Source organism: Heteronotia binoei, chromosome 7 (genome assembly GCF_032191835.1).
Source record: "Heteronotia binoei isolate CCM8104 ecotype False Entrance Well chromosome 7, APGP_CSIRO_Hbin_v1, whole genome shotgun sequence".
NCBI lineage: Eukaryota > Metazoa > Chordata > Lepidosauria > Squamata > Gekkonidae > Heteronotia > Heteronotia binoei.
In genome coordinates this window covers 6,151,278-6,169,593 of record NC_083229.1, presented here as the reverse complement: position 1 = coordinate 6,169,593, position 18,316 = coordinate 6,151,278, and the positions used below count along the sequence as shown (strand labels likewise).

The 18,316-nt window shown below is 50.1% G+C and overlaps 1 protein-coding gene across 1 annotated transcript; it reads left to right on the top strand.

Moving 5' to 3' along the window:
- The first annotated feature begins 3,299 nt into the window (after positions 1-3,299).
- LOC132574828 (protein THEM6-like) lies at positions 3,300-15,199 on the top strand. The gene is made up of 2 exons (XM_060243058.1): positions 3,300-3,863; positions 14,957-15,199. The coding sequence occupies exons 1-2, from the start codon at positions 3,300-3,302 to the stop codon at positions 15,197-15,199; spliced, it is 807 nt and encodes a 268-aa protein (XP_060099041.1).
- The last annotated feature ends 3,117 nt before the right edge of the window (positions 15,200-18,316 follow it).

Genomic DNA, 18,316 nt, shown 5'->3' with positions numbered 1-18,316 from the left:
GGCTGCAAGCATAGCCAGCTTCAAGAGGGGATTGGATAAGCATATGGAGCAGAGGTCCATCGGTGGCTCTTAGCCACAGGGTATTGTTGGAACTCTCTGTCTGGGGCAGTGATGCGCTGTATTCTTGTGCTTGGGGGAGGGGCACAGTGGAAGGGCTTCTAGCCCCACTGGTGGACCTCCTGATGACACTTGGGTTTTTTGGCCACTGTGTGACACAGTGTTGGACTGGATGGGCCATTGGCCTGATCCAGCATGGCTTCTCTTAGGTTCTTATGTGTGACACAAAGTGTTGGACTGGATGGGCCATTGGCCTGATCCAGCATGGCTTCTCTTAGGTTCTTATGTGTGACACAGAGTGTTGGACTGGATGGGCCATTGGCCTGATCCAGCATGGCTTCGCTTAGGTTCTTATGTGTGACACAGTGTTGGACTGGATGGGCCATTGGCCTGATCCAGCATGGCTTCTCTTGGGTTCTTATGTGTGACACAGTGTTGGACTGGATGGGCAATTGGCCTGATCCAGCATGGCTTCTCTTAGGTTCTTATGTGTGACACAGTGTTGGACTGGATGGGCCATTGGCCTGATCCAACATAGCTTCTCTTAGGTTCTTATGTGTGACACAGTGTTGGACTGGATGGGCCATTGGCCTGATCCAGCATGGCTTCTCTTAGGTTCTTATGTGTGACACAGAGTGTTGGACTGGATGGGCCGTTGGACTGATCCAACATGGCTTCTCTTAGGTTCTTATGTGTGACACAGTGTTGGACTGGATGGGCCACTGGCCTGATCCAACATGGCTTCTCTTAGGTTCTTATGTGTGACACAGTGTTGGACTGGATGGGCCATTGGCCTGATCCAGCATGGCTTCTCTTAGGTTCTTATGTGTGACACAGAGTGTTGGACTGGATGGGCCGTTGGCCTGATCCAACATGGCTTCTCTTAGGTTCTTGTGTGACACAGTGTTGGACTGGATGGGCCGTTGGCCTGATCCAGCATGGCTTCTCTTAGGTTCTTATGTGTGACACAGAGTGTTGGACTGGATGGGCCGTTGGCCTGATCCAACATGGCTTCTCTTAGGTTCTTATGTGTGACACAGAGTGTTGGACTGGATGGGCCACTGGCCTGATCCAACATGGCTTCTCTTAGGTACTTTGTGGAGAGTCACTAGAAGCTATGCTGCAAATTTGGGGCCTCTAACTGAAACAACAACGCCCCCCCCTTCCCGAGTCTCAGATACCCACAGATCAATTCTCTATTATACCCTCTGGGAATTGGTCTTCATAAGGAATAATGGAGTGCCCATTGGACATTTGCCTCTCCCCCACCCCCGCTTTCTGATGACCCTGAAGCAGGGCCTCCAAACCCTTTGGAGTTCATTTATGCTTGTTCCTGGTTCTACCCCGACAGTCTCCTGCCTCCACCCCAAAAGTAGCGTTGCCAAGTCCAATTCAAGAAATATCTGGGGACTTTTGGGGTGGAGCCAGGAGACTGTCGGGGTAGAGCCAGGAGCAAGCATAAATGAACTCCAAAGGGAGTTCGGCCCATCACATTTAAAGGGGCCACGCTCCTTTTAAATGCTTTCCCTCCCTTTGGAACAATGAAGGACAGGGGCACCTTCTTTGGGGGCTCATAGAACCGGACCTCCCCGTCCAATCTTTTTGAAACTTGGGGGGTATTTTGTGGAGAGTCACTAGAAGCTATGCTGCACATTTGGGGCCTCTAACTCAAACAACAACCCCCCCACAGAGTCTCAGATATCCACAGATCAATTCTCTATTATACCCTATGGGAATTGATCGTCATAAGGAATAATGGAGTGCCCATCGGACCCTTGCCTCTCCCCCCCACACACACTTTCTGTTGACCCTGAAGCAGGAGGAGGGCCTCCAAACCGGGGGATCCCCTGCCCCCACCTGGGGAATGCCTGCCCTAGATTTTGCTAATGTCATTTAGCCTCTGAAAACTCTCCACTTTCCAACATATGGGACAGATGGACTCAAGTTCTAGCTGGATCTGAAGAGGTGATCAGTGATTCACAATATATTTAAAATGTAGACATTGGCCGGGGTGTGTGTGTGAGTGTGGAATTGCTGAATTACAAATTATTATGAAACTTGGAACAAACACCACCCCAGGGCTGAACAGGGATATTGGATTTTTCATCTCATTACGTCTGCTAAACCCGCTCTCACTGAGTATAGCTATACATCCATAGTATTCCAATGCATTTCTCTTTTAGAATAGTGCATCAGAACAATGTTTTTTGTATTAGCATACTCAACTAAGGGACATTGGCTGTGTATCTCGTTACATATACTAATTTGCTACTTTAATGCATTTTTTTAAAAAAAATGGCAAACTAGAATGATGTTTTTATAGGTGTTTTACATGTTTAAATTAAGCCTCTGAGAATCTTATGCCCTCCTTTTAACCTAGAGCAGACTCTCATTTATTGCAGGATACTTAATGGACATCAGTCTGCTATTCTGGCATTTATTACTGTTTTTTTTTTTTTTTTTTTTAGCCCAGCGGACACAGGCTGGCAGTCGCTATGCCCGCCTTGCGATTCTTTTAATCTGCTAAGGGCCATTTCCATGATTTCACCTGCTGATTCACTGCCCACGTTCTCTATATTTAGGACAGCTTGCCATTCCATCCTACTGCCGGCTGAAGTGTGCTTAGAGCACACCAAAGCTTACATTCTGAACAAAACTTCCTTCGCCTTCAAGGCACAACTCGACTCTGCTTTTTTCAAAAGCGACCATCTCTGCTCGTCTCCAATTCGACAGGCAGATGGCGCTGAAACACCAGGTTTGCGTTTCCAACGCGGAGGAAAGGAAAAGCGACTTTTTTTATTTTTTTATTTTAACCTTTGCACCCAAGAAGATTTCTCCATCTTCCGGGGGTGAGGCTAACAGGATCGCATGATGCAATACTACCACGGCAAGCTTCCAACCCAGCTAAATTTTGCGCATTCGGAAAGCGCACGCGGCTCCCCCTTCTCCTCCTCCCTTTCCTCCAGAGTGTTAAAATTTGCAAAGGTCCTGCCTTGCTGCAAACAAGCGGCGCACTAGAGGGCGCTGTCCCCTCAGGGATTCCTCCAGGTTGCCGAAGAGGCGCTTGAGAAAGGTGGGGCAAACCAAGTCGCGGGGAAAGGAGGGGAGCCGGCGAGCACCTGCCGTGACCTTTGCCCTCCCTGCAGATTGCAACGGTAGTTCCTGCCGAGCAGCCGCCGTTTGCAAGCCCGGCAGAGCTGCGGGGCCTTGCAAGCCTGGTTGTGACTTGCAGTTTTGCAAAAATGGAATGGGTGACTCTGGCTTTAGGGGCTGCAGCTGCCTTGTTTGCCCTTGGAGATGTCTGGTACTTTCTCAGGATGCCCTTGACGATGCTCTACGCCAGGTGGTGCCAGCCCACCGTCTGGGACTTGCTGGAGGAGCAAGATTTCTCCGGCGTGGTGCTCCTTTCGGACCTGGACTTCTTGCTGCACATGAATAATGCTCGCTACCTCCGGGAGGCCGACTTCGCGCGGGTGGTGCACCTGACCCGATGCGGGCTCCTGCGGGCCGTGCGGGCCCTGGGGGCTCACACCGTCCTGGCCGCCTCCTGCTGCCGTTACCGGCGCTCCTTGCGCTTCCTGGAGCGCTTCGTGGTCCGCACCCAGTTGCTGGGCTGGGACGAGCGGGCCTTCTACCTGGAGCAGTGCTTCGTCAGCGCCCGCGACGGCTTCGTCTGCGCCGTGGTCCTCGTCCGCCAGCACGTGGTGGGCGCCAGCCCCGACAAGGCCGTGTCGTACTTGTGCCGGAGAAAGGTAAGGCTCGAAGGCGCTGTGTCGGAAGACAGCGCCGGCGTAAGCAGGCCGTTGGTAAGCTCTGGAATTGTAGAATTGCAGAGTTGGAAGGGGCCTTAAGGACACAAGGGAAGCCGTGTCGGATCAGGCCAATGGCCCATCCAGTCCAACACTCTGGGTCACACATAAGAACATAAGAGAAGCCATGTTGGATCAGGCCAGTGGCCCATCCAGTCCAACACTCTGTGTCTTATAAGAGAAGCCATGTTGGATCAGGCCAATGGCCCCTCCAGTCTAACACTCTGAGTCACACATAAGAACCTAAGAGAAGCCCTGTTGGATCAGGCCAATGGCCCATCCAGTCCAGCACTCTGTGTCACACATAAGAACCTAAGAGAAACCATGTTGGATCAGGCCAGTGGCCCATCCAGTCCAGCACTCTGAGTCACACATAAGAACCTAAGAGAAGCCATGTTGGATCAGGCCAAGGGCCCATCCAGTCCAACACTCTGTGTCACACATAAGAACATAAGAGAAGCCATGTTGGATCAGGCCAGTGGCCTATCCAGTCCAACACTATGTGTCACACGGGCCAAAAAACCCAGGTGCCATCAGGAGGTCCACCAGTGGGGCCAGGACACTAGAAGCCCTCCCGCTGTTGCCGCTCCCAAGCACCAAGAATACAGAACATCATTTACCCCAGACAGATAATTCCAACAATATGCTGTGGCTAATAGCCACTGATGGACCTCTGCTCCATATGCAAAGCAAAATTTATTAAAAACAGTCATAAGACCAGCATACAAAATAATATAAGATAATACAGTATAAGAACATGGCAATAGACAGTTACAGCCATAATTCCTAATATTCTGGACCGAACTAATCCTTCACTAATAATTCAACTTACAGTACGATCTACGCGTTTTAATTACCGGATAACAATACCTAGCAACCTTGCATGAGACAGATTCATAATTGTCTGCTCCATATGCTTATCCAATCCACTCTTGAAGCTGTCTATGCGTATAAGAACCTAAGAGAAGCCATGTTGGATCAGGCCAATGGCCCATCCAATCCAACACTCTGTGTCACACAGTGGCCAAGAAACCCAGGTGCCATCAGGAGGTCCACCAGTGGGGCCAGGACACTAGAAGCCCTCCCACTGTGCCCCTCCCAAGCACCAAGAATACAGAAGAAGATATTGGATTTTTATTCTTCCCTATACTCTGAATCTCAGAGTCTCAGAGTGGTTCACAATCTTCTTTACCTTCCCCCCCACGCACAGAACAGACACCCTGTGAGGGGCTGAGAGAACTCTCACGGAAGCTGCCCTTTCAAGGACAACTCTGTGAGAGAGGTATGGCTGACCCAAGGCCATTCCAGCAGCTGTAAGTGGAGGAGTGGGGAATCAAACCCGGTTCTCCCAGTTAAGAGAACAGCACACTTAACCACTGCACCAAATTGGCTCTCAGAGGAGTGTCTACATCATTGTCCCAGACGTAAGAACATAAGAGAAGCCTCTACATGGGGCTGCCTCTGTGACGAACCTGGAAGCTGCAGCTAGTGCAGAACGCGGCTGCCAGACTGCTGCTGGGGCTCCCAAAGTGGGAGCACATACAGCCGGGGCTGCGTGAACTGCACTGGCTGCCAGTTATATACCGGATTCGTTACAAAGTGCTGGTCATTACCTTTAAAGCCCTATATGGCCGAGGACCTGCCTACCTTAGGGACCGTCTCTCCCCGCACGAACCCCAGAGAGCACTGAGGTCAGCAGGGAAGAACCTGCTGACTATCCCCAGGCCAAAAGAGGCAAAACTCCAGAGTACCCGTACTCGGGCTTTCTCTGCCATGGCTCCACAGCTGTGGAATCAGCTTCCAGAAGAGATGCGGGCCCTGCGGGACTTCGAACAGTTCCGCAGGGCCTGCAAGACTATCCTGTTCCGAATGGCCTTCACTGAGTAGAACTGCTAAGTAAAACTTGCCATCCGGGTAATAGCACAAAATATTAATTTTATTATCAAAGATTTCAGGTTTTCACGGCTGGTAACATCATTAGAATTTGTAGAAACTTTCAGGCTCAAGTGCCGTGTTCTACTGGAGAAAGTTTTCCTTCCAGACGTTTCGTTCTCAGCTGCGGAGAACATCCTCAGTGGCGTTGCAGCCGGAGCAGGCGCTCAGACCTTCTTGGCTGCTGTGCATTGAGTGGGGCCAGGGCTGCTGGAGAGCTGCTATTTCTAGGCCGGAGGGGGTGTGATGAAAGGGCAATTCGCTTGTGGATCTTCCTTTTCTTCGCACCCCTTCCAACCCTCCCAGGAATTAACACAGAACAATGGTCACATTCAACAGCCAGTTTCCTTATCACTACCCTTCCAGGAAGCCCCACCAAACAATGGGCACATCCACAAACCAATTGCCCTTCCACCAGCCTGCAAGGGGAGGCAGCCTCGGAGAAAGGCTGCACTGCCTCATTCGTCTGCCTGGCTCCCAGGCAGAAGGGGAAGCAGGGCTGCTCTGCCTTGCTGTGCGGCCCAGTTGCTAGCAGGCCACGGCCCGGTACCGGTCCATGGCCCGGTGATTGGGGACCCCTGCTCTAGATGGAAAGGAAAGGTCCCCTGTGCAAGCAGCAGCCGTTTCTGACTCTGGGGTGACGTTGCTTTCACAATGTTTTCACGGCAGACCTTTTTTTTTTAACAGGGTGGTTTGCCATTGCCTTCCCCAGTCCTCTACGCCAGGGGTGGCCAACGGTAGCTCTCCATATGTTTTTGCCTACAACTCCCATCAACCCCAGCCAGCATGGCCAATGGCTGGGGCTGATGGGAGTTGTGGGCAAGAACGTCTGGAGAGCTTCCGTTGGCCACCCGTGCTCTACGCTTTCCCCCCAGCAAGCTGGGGACTCTTTTTACCAACCTCGGAAGGATGGAAGGCTGTGTCAACCTCAAACCAGCTACCTGAAAACACAGCTTCCACCGGGGATCGAACTCAGGTCGTGAGCAGAGCTTAGGACTGGAGTACTGCAGCTTTAACACTCTGCGCCACGGGGTTCTTTTCTCTAGATGACAGCCCTTCGAGTACTTGTCCAATCCCCTGCTCCATGCAATATCAGCCTAGACCAGGGGTGGCCAAACTGTGGCTTGAGAACCACATGAGGCTTTTGCACACACACTGGGTGGCTCTTGAAGCCCTCTCTGCCCTGTTGACCGGCTTGGAGAAGGCATTTGTCTCTTTAAATCACTTCTGTAAGCCAAGTCAGCCGGTGGCTCGGAGAAGGCATTTAAAGTTAAAAGTTGCTTTCCTTCCATCTCTCCCCACCTTTTTGCAGCTCTCAAACACCTGGTGTTCATGTCTTGTGGCTCTCAAACATTTGACATTTATTCTATGTGCCTCTTAAATTAAGCAAATTGGGACACCTGTTATGAGGGCTGGATGTGACATGAGACCATGTTGGGCTGGGTCACGTAGGGTTGGGCCAAGCCATATTGGGCCGGGCCACATGTGTGCCTATTTAAGATTAGGTAGCAGAGATAATTTTTTTATAAAGAACACAGACAACCACAAACATAATTTTTTTTTTAAATTGCTTAAAATGTTAGCACCCGTTGGTCTTCAAGCTCTTTGAGTTGGCCCCTTTTATGGACTTAAACATACTCTTTATGAAATGGCTACAAGAATTTCTGACAGCTGTCATGCGCTTATGAAATGGGCACTTCGAACACCTTAAGCCTTCATATTTTTCTTGGAGCCGGCAGCTCTCTCTCTATGATTTTTGGTTGCAGTTATGAACTTGGCCACCAGGGTTCTAAGCTATCCAGGACTATCATACAGTCATATTGCTATCAGGGCGGCAGAATAGAGAGAGAAAAAAACTAGGGTAAAGTTGAGAGTCTTTTAAGGACAGGAATCTCCCTACATGGTAAGGTCCACATAGGGTATGGCAGGAATCAAGATGGGTACAGCCTGTTAAGTGGGTGAAAGGCCTGGATGAACTAAGGACAGCTTGAGCTCTAATTCTTTACAGTTGGCTGTGAAATTGTTTACATCTTATTAAATTTGCCTACGATACTAAATCGGGAGGGATTGCAAACACAGTATTAGACAGAAGCAGGATGACCGTCAAGCATGTGGGTTCAATGACGAGTCGAAGTTGATACAAAGACTACGTTTATTGAGATACCAATACTTTCTGTGTAACAGGTTCTTGAGAGTAATGCTGCCAATGCATTGATACAATACTTTTAAGGCTTACTTCAAAAGGATTCCAAGGGATGTGGGTGCGGGGTAGCACTCACACATAAACTATCATAAATGTCTACGTTCCCATAGTGTTATCAGGACTCCGTCCTTGCTTTCCCCAGATAGCTCATACTCCCTTACAGGAATGTATGGGAAGGTGCTGATTACTTCTTCTCATGTTAGTTTCAGTTCTCACTAATTCTACTTTTAAGCCATAAAGCAGGACGGGGGGAAGGGAAAGAATAACAAAGCTAACAAAGTTGGATCCTCCATGATACTTCACAGACCAGGTTTAGGCAGGACCCTATAACAGTCAATTATAAGTGGAGTTTTGCCATGCTTGACAATGACCTTGACAGGCTGGAAAATTGGGCTAAAACCAATAAAATGAATTTTAACAGGGGTAAATGTGAAGTTCTGCATTTAGGTAGGAAAAATCCAATGCATGGTTATAGGGTGGGGGAGACTTGTTTTAGCAGTAGAATGTGCGAAAAGGATCTAGGGGTCTTAGTGGATCATACGCTGAACGTGAGTCAATAGTGTGGTGTGGGGGCTAAAAAGGCAAATGCAATTTTGGGCTGTATCAACAGAAGTTTAGTGTCCAGATCACGTGATGTGATGGTATCGCTTTACTCTGCTCTGGTAAGACCTCACCTGGAGTATTGTGTTCAGTTTTGGGCACCACATTTTAAGAAGGAGATAGACAAGCTGGAACGGGTCCAGAGGAGGGCGACGAAGGTGGTGAGGGGTCTGGAGACCAAGTCCTGTGAGGAAAGGTTGAAGGAGCTGGGGATGTTTAGCCTGGAGAGGAGGCATCTGAGAGGTGATATGATCACCATCTTCAAGTACTTGAAGGGCTGTCCTATAGAGGATGGGGTGGAATTGTTTTCTGTGGCCCCGGAAGGTAGGACCAGAACCAATGGGTTGAAATTAAATCAAAAGAGTTTCCAACTCAACATTAGGAAGAACGTCCTGACCGTAAAAGCGATTCCTCAGTGGAACAGGTTTCCTTGGGAGTTGTTGGACTCTCCTTCCTTGAAGGTTTTTAAACAGAGGCTAGATTGCCATCTGACAGCAATGAAGATCCTGTGAATTTGGTGTGGGTATTTGTGGGTTTGCTGCATTGTGCAGGGGTTTGGACTAGATGACCCTGGAGGTACCTTCCAACTCTTTGATTCTATGATTAAATCAAGAGTTTCCGACTCAACATTACGAAGAACTTCCTGACCATTAGAGCGATTCCTCAGTGGAACAGGATTCCTCGGGAGGTGGTGGGCTCTCCTTCCTTGGAGGTTTTTAAACAGAGGCTGGATGGCCATCTGACAGCAATGAAGATCCTGTGAATTTGGGGTAGGTATTTGTGAGTTTCCTGCATAGTGCAGGGGATTGGACTAGATGACCCTGGAGGTCCGTTCCAACTCTATGATTCTATGATTCTATCCGAAGCAAAGATGTGACCCAGTAGATCTGATAAAGAGATGGGTTGAAGCCTTTATAAAGCCTGCACTTTTGAGCAAATGGGGCTGATTGGATGAGAGGCAGGGACCTCTTTATCAGTCTAGCCCAGAAAATAACAATCCTTGTTAATTTCTGTTTGAGGCCTCAAGCATTGAATATAGTGCATAGTTCTGTTAGAATGGGAGTTGGGACTTAGATTCTAAATGGGAAAATGTAGGCTGATTCCACATTTGGTGTTTGCCTCCCTCTCGCTCCGGGACTGTTCTATGCGGGTGTGATTTCTCAATTCTGAACTAGATGATTTATCCCAGATTCCATTCCCAATCTGTTCTGTGTGTTTTGATTCCGCATTACTGTTACTCCTGGAGTTTCCACCACAATCGGAGCAATTTCCCCCTCCCTCCTTACTCATTCATGCATTTCCCTTTTTTTTTTTTACACGCATGCGTGTTTGCATTACAACGCAATCGTATTTCTTTTTGCGTTACAGCATAATACCAGAGGCACAATACCGGCAAAGTCACGTGTTTTCCTTTCGCCCTGTCCATTGGTAGTTTATCTAAGCCCCGGGAAATCTGAGTTGGCGATCCACCATTTTTATTTAATTTTCTAAGCACTGTTTGCGTGCTTGTGTGCCGTGTATGATGGATGATTAAAAGCTATAACAAATTAAAAACAGATGCCTGAAGTGGGGGGGGGGGGAGATATCAAAAATACTTTCCCCAGCACATCAATAAAGGGCTGTAAACATAAGAGAAGCCATGTTGGATCAGGCCAATGGCCCATCCAGTCCAACACTCTGTGTCACATAAGAACATAAGACAAGGCATGTTGGATCAGGCCAATGGCCCCTCCAGTCCAACACTCTGTGTCACAGAAGAACATAAGAGAAGCCCTGTTGGATCAGGCCAATGGCCCATCCAGTCCAACACTCTGAGTCACAGAAGAACATAAGAGAAGCCATGTTGGATCAGGCCAGTGGCCCACCCAATCCAACACTCTGTGTCACACATAAGAACCTAAGAGAAGCCATGTTGGATCAGGCCAATGGCCCCTCCAGTCCAACACTCTGAGTCACAGAAGAACATAAGAGAAGCCATGTTGGATCAGGCCAATGGCCCATCCACTCTACACTCTGTGCCACACAGTGGCCAATATATGTGTGTGTGTGTGTATTTATACACACACACACATATACATACATACATATACACACATATATAGACACACACACACACACACACATATATATACTGTGGCTAATAGCCACTGATGGACCTCTGCTCCATATTTTTATCCAATCCCCTCTTGAAGCTGGCTATGCTTGTAGCCGCCACCACCTCCTGTGGCAGTGAATTCCACATGTTAATCACCCTTTGGGTGAAGAAGTACCTCCTTTTATCCGTTTTAACCCGACTGCTCAGCAATTTCATCGAATGCTCACAAGTTCTTCTATTGTGAGAAAGGGAGAAAAGGACTTCTTTCTCTACTTTCTCCATCCCATGCATAATCTTGTAAACCTCTATCATGTCACCCCGCAGTCATATTCGTATTCCTGCTTGAGGCCATACAGCGGGGGGGATCGATAAAGGTGGCAATCGCGCATCTTAAAAGTAGTTCGCGTAACATCGCTATTTTGTTGCGTTGTAACGATATTATTGGCAAAAAAAGTTATAATAGTATGGAACGATTTCAGTTGGAGGGGGGAAGAAATTTGTGAACGGACAATGCAATGACACATTATCAAAATCACGTGGAATACCCTAAAGCGTATGTGCACGTGAAAGTAAGGGATTTATTCAGTAAAAGAAGAAAAATCGCGTTACATCGTTATACGTTGGAGCATTGCAACGCGAAACCTGCTTTTAAAAAAAAAAAAATTATCGGATAATGGCGGATAATTTTCAAAGGGAGTAAAATTAAGGAAGTGTGACGTAATACCCGGGCGGAGTCTTGGGCGTGGAATTATGTGGGTGTGTACTACCGACGCGTAAGTTTGACAGCACATTGCCGTGAGTTCTGCACATAAATCTCAAGCCCCGAACCCGCATCGAAAAGAAACTTCTCGCAAAATGACGATATCCTAAACATGTGGTGACACCACTTTAGAGGTGGTTCAAACTGCCACCCCGTGTCAAGACATGCGGAAAGCAACATTTTCCCCAGGGGAAACACAGCGCCGGAGCAAAGGCTAATGAGGAATCAGCCGTAAAATAATATTCTAACTGCGTAGCTGTCTTCTGTTTTGTTTTCTATCCATAAATTTTAAGCCTTCTATCTAAAGGAGAAACTGAAATGCACTAGTTTATCTAACTGCTTTGTTTTCTATCCATTTGAAGCCTTCGGTCTAAAGGAACTGTACTAATGTACCGTAATCTCTTGTTTTGCCTTTCTAACTATATTTGAAGCCTTCTGTCTAAAAGAGAAACTAATAAAGTTTATCTGTGAAGTCTTAAAACTTATTAGTGAGTAGGTATTAGCCTTCTGATAACTGCAGGTTGTTTTGGTAACTGCAGGTCTTGATTTTGGTTTTCTGTTGTTGGGGGTACAGTATAAATCCCCCAACATTTTTGGTGGTCTGTGCATAAACAGAATTCGCTAACGGGGGAGCCTCAGCCTATAGAAGGAAGAGAGGCTTGGCTCAGTAGCTCTGCTGTGCGATTGAGAGGGGGGAAAAAACAATTATGGGATCACAGTTAAGATACGCTACAAGAAATACAAAACAGAACTGTGATCGCAGCTCCACACTGGTGGAACCAACTACTGGATGAAGTGCAGGCCCTGCGGAGTCTTGATCAATTCCGTAGGGCGTGCAAGACTACCCTTTTCCAACTGGCCTTCGCTTAATATGGATCTTAATCTACTACAAACGGCCATCATAAATTACAATGAGGAGAACATCCAGAACATAGCCCCTGCATATATTAGTTTTTAACTTTTGATGGTTTTAATTACAATGGTTTTGATTAGCAAATCATATATTGTATTGATATAATGTTTTTATATTTTAACTTCGTATTTATTATGTGTTGTGAGCCACCCTGAGCCTGCTGCGGTGGGGAGTGTGGGATATAAATAAATTATTATTATTATTATTATTTCATTTTATTTAGTTTATATCCCGCCCTTCCCACCAAAGCGGCTCAGGGCAGCTCACAACACTTCTAACGTAGGATTAAGTTTTAAAATACATCAATTTACAACATTTAAACAACCAGTAAAAACAGTAAAACAAAGCCATTTACCAAAGGTACCATACTACAGCCTTCTATTCGAAATCTTCAAGTACCGATCAGTTGTATGCCAACCAGAAGAGGACTGTCTTACAGGCCCTGCGGAACCGCCGAAGGTCCCACAGGGCCCTCACCTCTTCCGGTAGCTGGTTGTTGTTGTTGTTGTTGTTGTTGGTTGTGGTTGTTGTTGTTGTTGTTGTTGTTGTTATTATTGTTATTATTATTATTATTATAATATAAGGGTGGCCATACATTTACTTATGAATTTCACAATAATAGACAAAAACTATTTTCAACAGAGCTCATTGTTGATCAGTCATACAGCATGTAATTAACTAATAATAATAATAGACGCAAAGCAAGCTGTGATGCAGAAGGAAGCGAGAGAGAGAGGGAGAAGGAAGCAGACGACAGCCAGTTGCTCGGGGGCCTGATAGGAGTCCTCCAGGGGCCTGATTCGGCCCCCGGACTGCATGTTTGACACCCCTGCTCTAGAGCATCCCTGACAAGGGTTTGCCCAGCTGCTGCTTAAAGACTGTGCCCCTAACACAGGGGCCGCCAACTCAGTGCCCGTGGGCACCAGGACACCTGCTGACATTTTTCCTGCTGCCTGTCAAGTGTTTTCGCAAGCAAGTGGAGCCTGATGGGACTTTTCTCCAGGAAGGCTTCTGATTGGCCATTGAAGATTTGATTGGTGCTCCAGATTTAAAAAACAAACGAACACACATTGCTTTGGCAGTAGCTGCCATCCCAGCACAAGGATCTTCGCAGCGTGATGGAAGGAAAGCTGTGTGTATGGCAAAAAACAACAACAAGATTTTAAAAAAATTTTAAAAAATGTTTTTATTTTAAACGGCATTGTGTGTTAAACAGAGACCGGTTTCCCACTTCCTTCACTCTCAGCAGGGCTTCCATCGGATTTCGCACAAGCTGCCCTGGAGAGCCAGTTTGGTGTAGTGGTGAAGTGTGCGGACTCTTATCTGGGAGAACCGGGTTGGATTCCCCGCTCCTCCACTTGCAGCTGCTAGCATGGCCTCGGGTCAGCCATAGTTCTCGTAGGAGTTGTCGTTGAAAAGGCAGCTACTGTGAGAGCCCTCTTCAGCCCCACCCAACTCACAGGGTGTCTGCTGTGGGGGAGGAAGGTAAAGAAGATTGTGAGCCGCTCTGAGACTCTTCGGAGTGGAGGGCGGGATATAAATCCAATATCTTCATCTACCTCACAGGGTGTCTGTTGTGGGGGAGGAAGGGAAAGGAGATTGTGAGCCGCTCTGAGACTCTTCGGAGTGGAGGGCGGGATATAAATCCAATATCTTCTTCTTCAACTCGCTCCGCCTCTTTTGCGCAGCAAACGAGATCCTCTAAACACTAATTTCTGTTTGCCGTGCAAAAAAGGCAAAGTGAGTTGCAGTCCCAGGGCAGGTAGTGTGAAATCCAACCGAAGCCCCGGCGGAGAAGAGGAGGGTGAGAGAGGCGTAAGGTTAGTGGGAAATCGGTCAGAGATTCTGCCTGGAGTATGAAGGGCTCTCAGAGGTCTGCTTAAACGCACTGCCTGACATTTCGTGGCTGGACCCGGTTCCTGCAGTAACTTTTTTGTCGCTGCGCCCACCAACCTATAGCAGGATTTCAGAGGTGCCCACGGGCTCCAAAGGGTTGGGGACTGTGCCCTAATCAGAGGCCTATCAAAGTCAGAGAAGTCAGCGGTGTCAGAACTTGTAACTTCACTAAGCACTGTTAGCATAACTGACTCCATGCTGTAACCAAAGACTAACCCAATGTGCTTTGCGCTAGGCCACTAACACAGACTCATGTGCATTTCAAACAAACTGTGATCACTGAAGGATGGCAGATAACCCCTGGTCAACATCTGCAGGTGGCCTTTGAAGCCAAGCCGAACAGGCCTTCACAGCGGGACGCTATCCTCCCTCCTGATAACAATCCCTGGGAAGGAGACAGTCGTGTCCAAACCGTGTGAAAGATGGTTTTATTATTGCTTCTAGTATTGCTACAACAACCACATAAAACTGTAACAAATGCCAGGCTTAGCATCAGTGTTATCTTGTACCTCTACCTCTGTAGTTCTCAATAAAGCCTATACTTTTGTAACGAGTTTGGGCCTCGATTGAAGTTTCTCCAGTTCTGACATTATAACACTGATCCCTTTGTTTTGGGACTTATCCAAACTGGCAACCTGGCTGGATGGCAGCAAAGGCTCCAGACGACGGAGAGCCCACTACTCCAATAGAGGACAGACCCTTGGAGCCCGGGGTGAACGCAGTGAGACACAAGATCCGAGACCCAGCTCCCTTCTCCACAGACATCTTCCCCTCACGGAGCTGGAGCCCGCGAAAGTCCACCAAGTTAATGGACGAGGCGGAAGAGAGATACAAGGCGCTCACCGGCGGAGTGGGAGAAGACGACTGGAATGGCGACGGGGACGAGTACCGAGATCCCGGGATAGGGGACCCCGCGCAAGCGCTCCGCAACTAGTTGTCCCAGTGGGTGAGAGAGATCCACGACCAGGTCCACGAGACCCGCATCATGCTGGCCCAAGAGATGCAGCTGCAAGTGGGGGCGCTTCGTGACGAGATCCACGCCCTGCAGGCAGCCGTCCCGGCAGGCCCAGCTGGACCCCCCCGGGGGGGCCCGCACCCCCTGGGCCGCCCGCCCCGGGGGTCCCTGCAGCACCAGCTGATGGGAGGCAGCCGGGAGGACCCCCCGGTGCAGGAGGGGGGGGCCCGGTCGGACCGCCCGCACCCGGGCCTCCAGGCCCCACCACCCCGACAGCACCGGCCGCCCCGCCGGCATCAGCCGCTCCCGCGGCCCCAGCGGCCCCAGCCACACCGGCGGTACCGGTTCCGCCCCAGCCGCCGCCGGTGCCGCCGCCAGCGCCACTCCCCGCTGTGCCCGGGGGGGGAGACGGCGGGAGACCACACGAGCTGCAGATCACGTTCGATGGCGACGGGGACAAAGTAGAGTACTTCACCATCCAGTGCAACAGTTTCTTCACGCACTGGGGAGCCGGCTACCCAACGGAGGCCAGCCGAGTGGATCACATAGCATCCCGACTGAAGGGGGCCGCCAGGAGATGGTACGTAGGGCTGTACACCGGACGGAAGCCCGAGCTGGCCACGGTGGTGGAATTCCTCCAGGCGATGCTGCGACAGTACGGGGACCCCCTCCGAGAGGAGAAGGCCACCGAGGCCCTCCAACGGATCGAACAGGGGAACCGCACGACACGCGAGTACGCCACCGAGTTCATGACCCACTGTGCCGCGGTGAGGGGTTGGAGCGAGCTGATGAAGTGTGCGGCGTTCAAGAACGGGCTGAACCGCGAACATACTCGACCGGTGCTACCATCAAGGGAGACCCGATACCCTGGTAGGATGGATCCAGCTGGCGGGCGAAGTAGAGACGAACCTGCAGCACGTCGGGATGCGCCGGCAACAGCAACTGGGGAAGAGAGCGGGAAAAGCAACCCCCGCAGCACCCAAAATCGAGGTCAAAAAGCCGCTAGCGACCTCCACACCCACCGGGGGCGGCCGGAGGTGCTTCAGGTGCGGGGACCCGGGGCACCTGGCCGCCAACTGCCCGGTGAGAGCGCCCGCGGCCACCCCACCCCCCAAGTCATCCACCGGCACCCCGAAGAAAGGAGGGGGCCGCGCCAAGGAGCCCAGTCGGGGCGCCGTCGCCACATCCATGGCGATTGACGAGGAAACTATAACCATCGGCGAATCGAGCGAGGAGTCGTGGGAACCCGAGTCGACAGGAAACGACAGCGACCTGCTTTAATAGGTCGCAAAGCAGGTCCACGAAACGCCGGCACCGATGACGGTGAGAATTGCCGGGGAACTTTTGTTTATGGCAGTGACCCTACTAAACCCCCACTTGAAACGCTTTATGCACACCCGCGCACTAATCGATTCGGGGTGCACAAGGGACATTATGACCCCGCGCCTAGTAGAGGCCTTGGGGCTAACCAAATCCCCCCTGCCCCGACCCATCCAATTCGAACGGATGGATGGGTCAACGATGAAAGGGGAGCGCTGCACCGAAGAAACGCAAGCAGTGCCAATGGGGACCGAGGATCACTGGGGAATAGAGGTGTTCGTAGTGGCCCCCTCGTCCTCGTTCGACCTGGTGGTGGGGGTGGGATGGTTAGCGAGGCACCAACCAGACATACGATGGGAAGCCCAAATAGTACGCTTCCCGGACTGGCGGTGCGAGAACCATCACTGGCGAGCGGAGTGGGGGCCCAAGGCTCCGCCGCAAAACGAGCGGCTCTGCTTGACCATAGAGGAGGTGAGATCGATCCCCAAGGAGTATCGGGACTTGAGAGGGGCTTTTAGCGAACGGGAAGCGGACGAGCTCCCCCCCCACCGATTGTGCCATCGAGCTGATACCGGGGCAAGAGCTGCCAAAAGCGAAACTGTACTCAATGGGCTGGGCGGAGAAGGAAGAACTTAGAAGGTTCATAGACAAAAACTTGAAGCGGGGTTTCATCCGACCCGCCACAGCCCCCCGCACAGCCCCCGTATTGTTTCGCAAGAAAAAGGATGGAAGTTTGAGACTTTGCACAGATTTTCGCAGGATAAACGGGATTTCAATGTCCAATGCCTACCCGATCCCGCTGATAAAAGACTTACTAAGTACTGTGGCCGAGGGCAGGGTGTTCACAAAGCTCGACCTGCGCGATGCGTACTTCCGGGTCCGCATAAAGGAGGGGGACGAGTGGAAAACGGCGTTCAACACGCCGATGGGACAGTTCGAATATCTGGTGATGCCGTTCGGGCTGCAAGGGGCACCGGGGGTGTTTATGAACTTCATCAATGAGGTCCTCCGGGAGTATCTGTACAACGGGGTGGTGGTGTACCTGGATGACATCATTATTTACTCGAAAGACCTTGAGTCGTATGTGCCCTGGTGCGAAAAGTGTTGACCACCCTGTATCAAAATAAGTTGTATGTCAAACTGACCAAGTGTGAGTTCCACAAGACGGAACTAGACTACCTGGGATTTAGAGTGTCCGCGGAGGGATTAGCAATGGACCCCGCGAAAATCCAGGCAGTCTTAGACTGGGAGCCGCCCAGAACCCGACGGCAGCTACAATCATTCTTTGGGTTCGCAAATTTCTACCGCGGGTTCATCAAGGGGTTCACCTAGGTCATGCTGCCCCTCACTGAGCTCCTCAAGACAAAAGGGAAGGGGGAGGAGGCGAAAAAACCCGGGGCGCGCTTGGCCTGGTCACCTGAATGCCAGCGCGCCTTCGATGAAGAAGAAGAAGAAGATATTGGATTTATATCCCGCCCTCCACTCCAAAGAGTCTCAGAGCGGCTCACAATCTCCTTTACCTTCCTCCCCCACAACAGACACCCTGTGAGGTGGGTGGGGCTGGAGAGGGCTCTCACAGCAGCTGCCCTTTCAAGGACAACCTCTGCCAGAGCTATGGCTGACCCAAGGCCATTTCAGCAGGTGCAAGTGGAGGAGTGGGGAATCAAACCCGGTTCTCCCAGATAAGAGTCCGCACACTTAACCACTACACCAAACTGGCTCTCCTTGTGAACCGGCTCACTTGTGAACTGAAGAGGCTGTTCACAAGTGAGCCGG

Coding starts and splice junctions, on each gene's coding strand:
- LOC132574828 (XM_060243058.1), top strand. CDS start 3,300: ATGGAATGGGTGACTCTGGCTTTAGGGGCTGCAGCTGCCTTGTTTGCC. Junction 3,864..14,956: donor CCGGCGTAAGCAGGCCGTTG/GTAAGCTCTGGA, acceptor ACTCCAATAGAG/GACAGACCCTTGGAGCCCGG.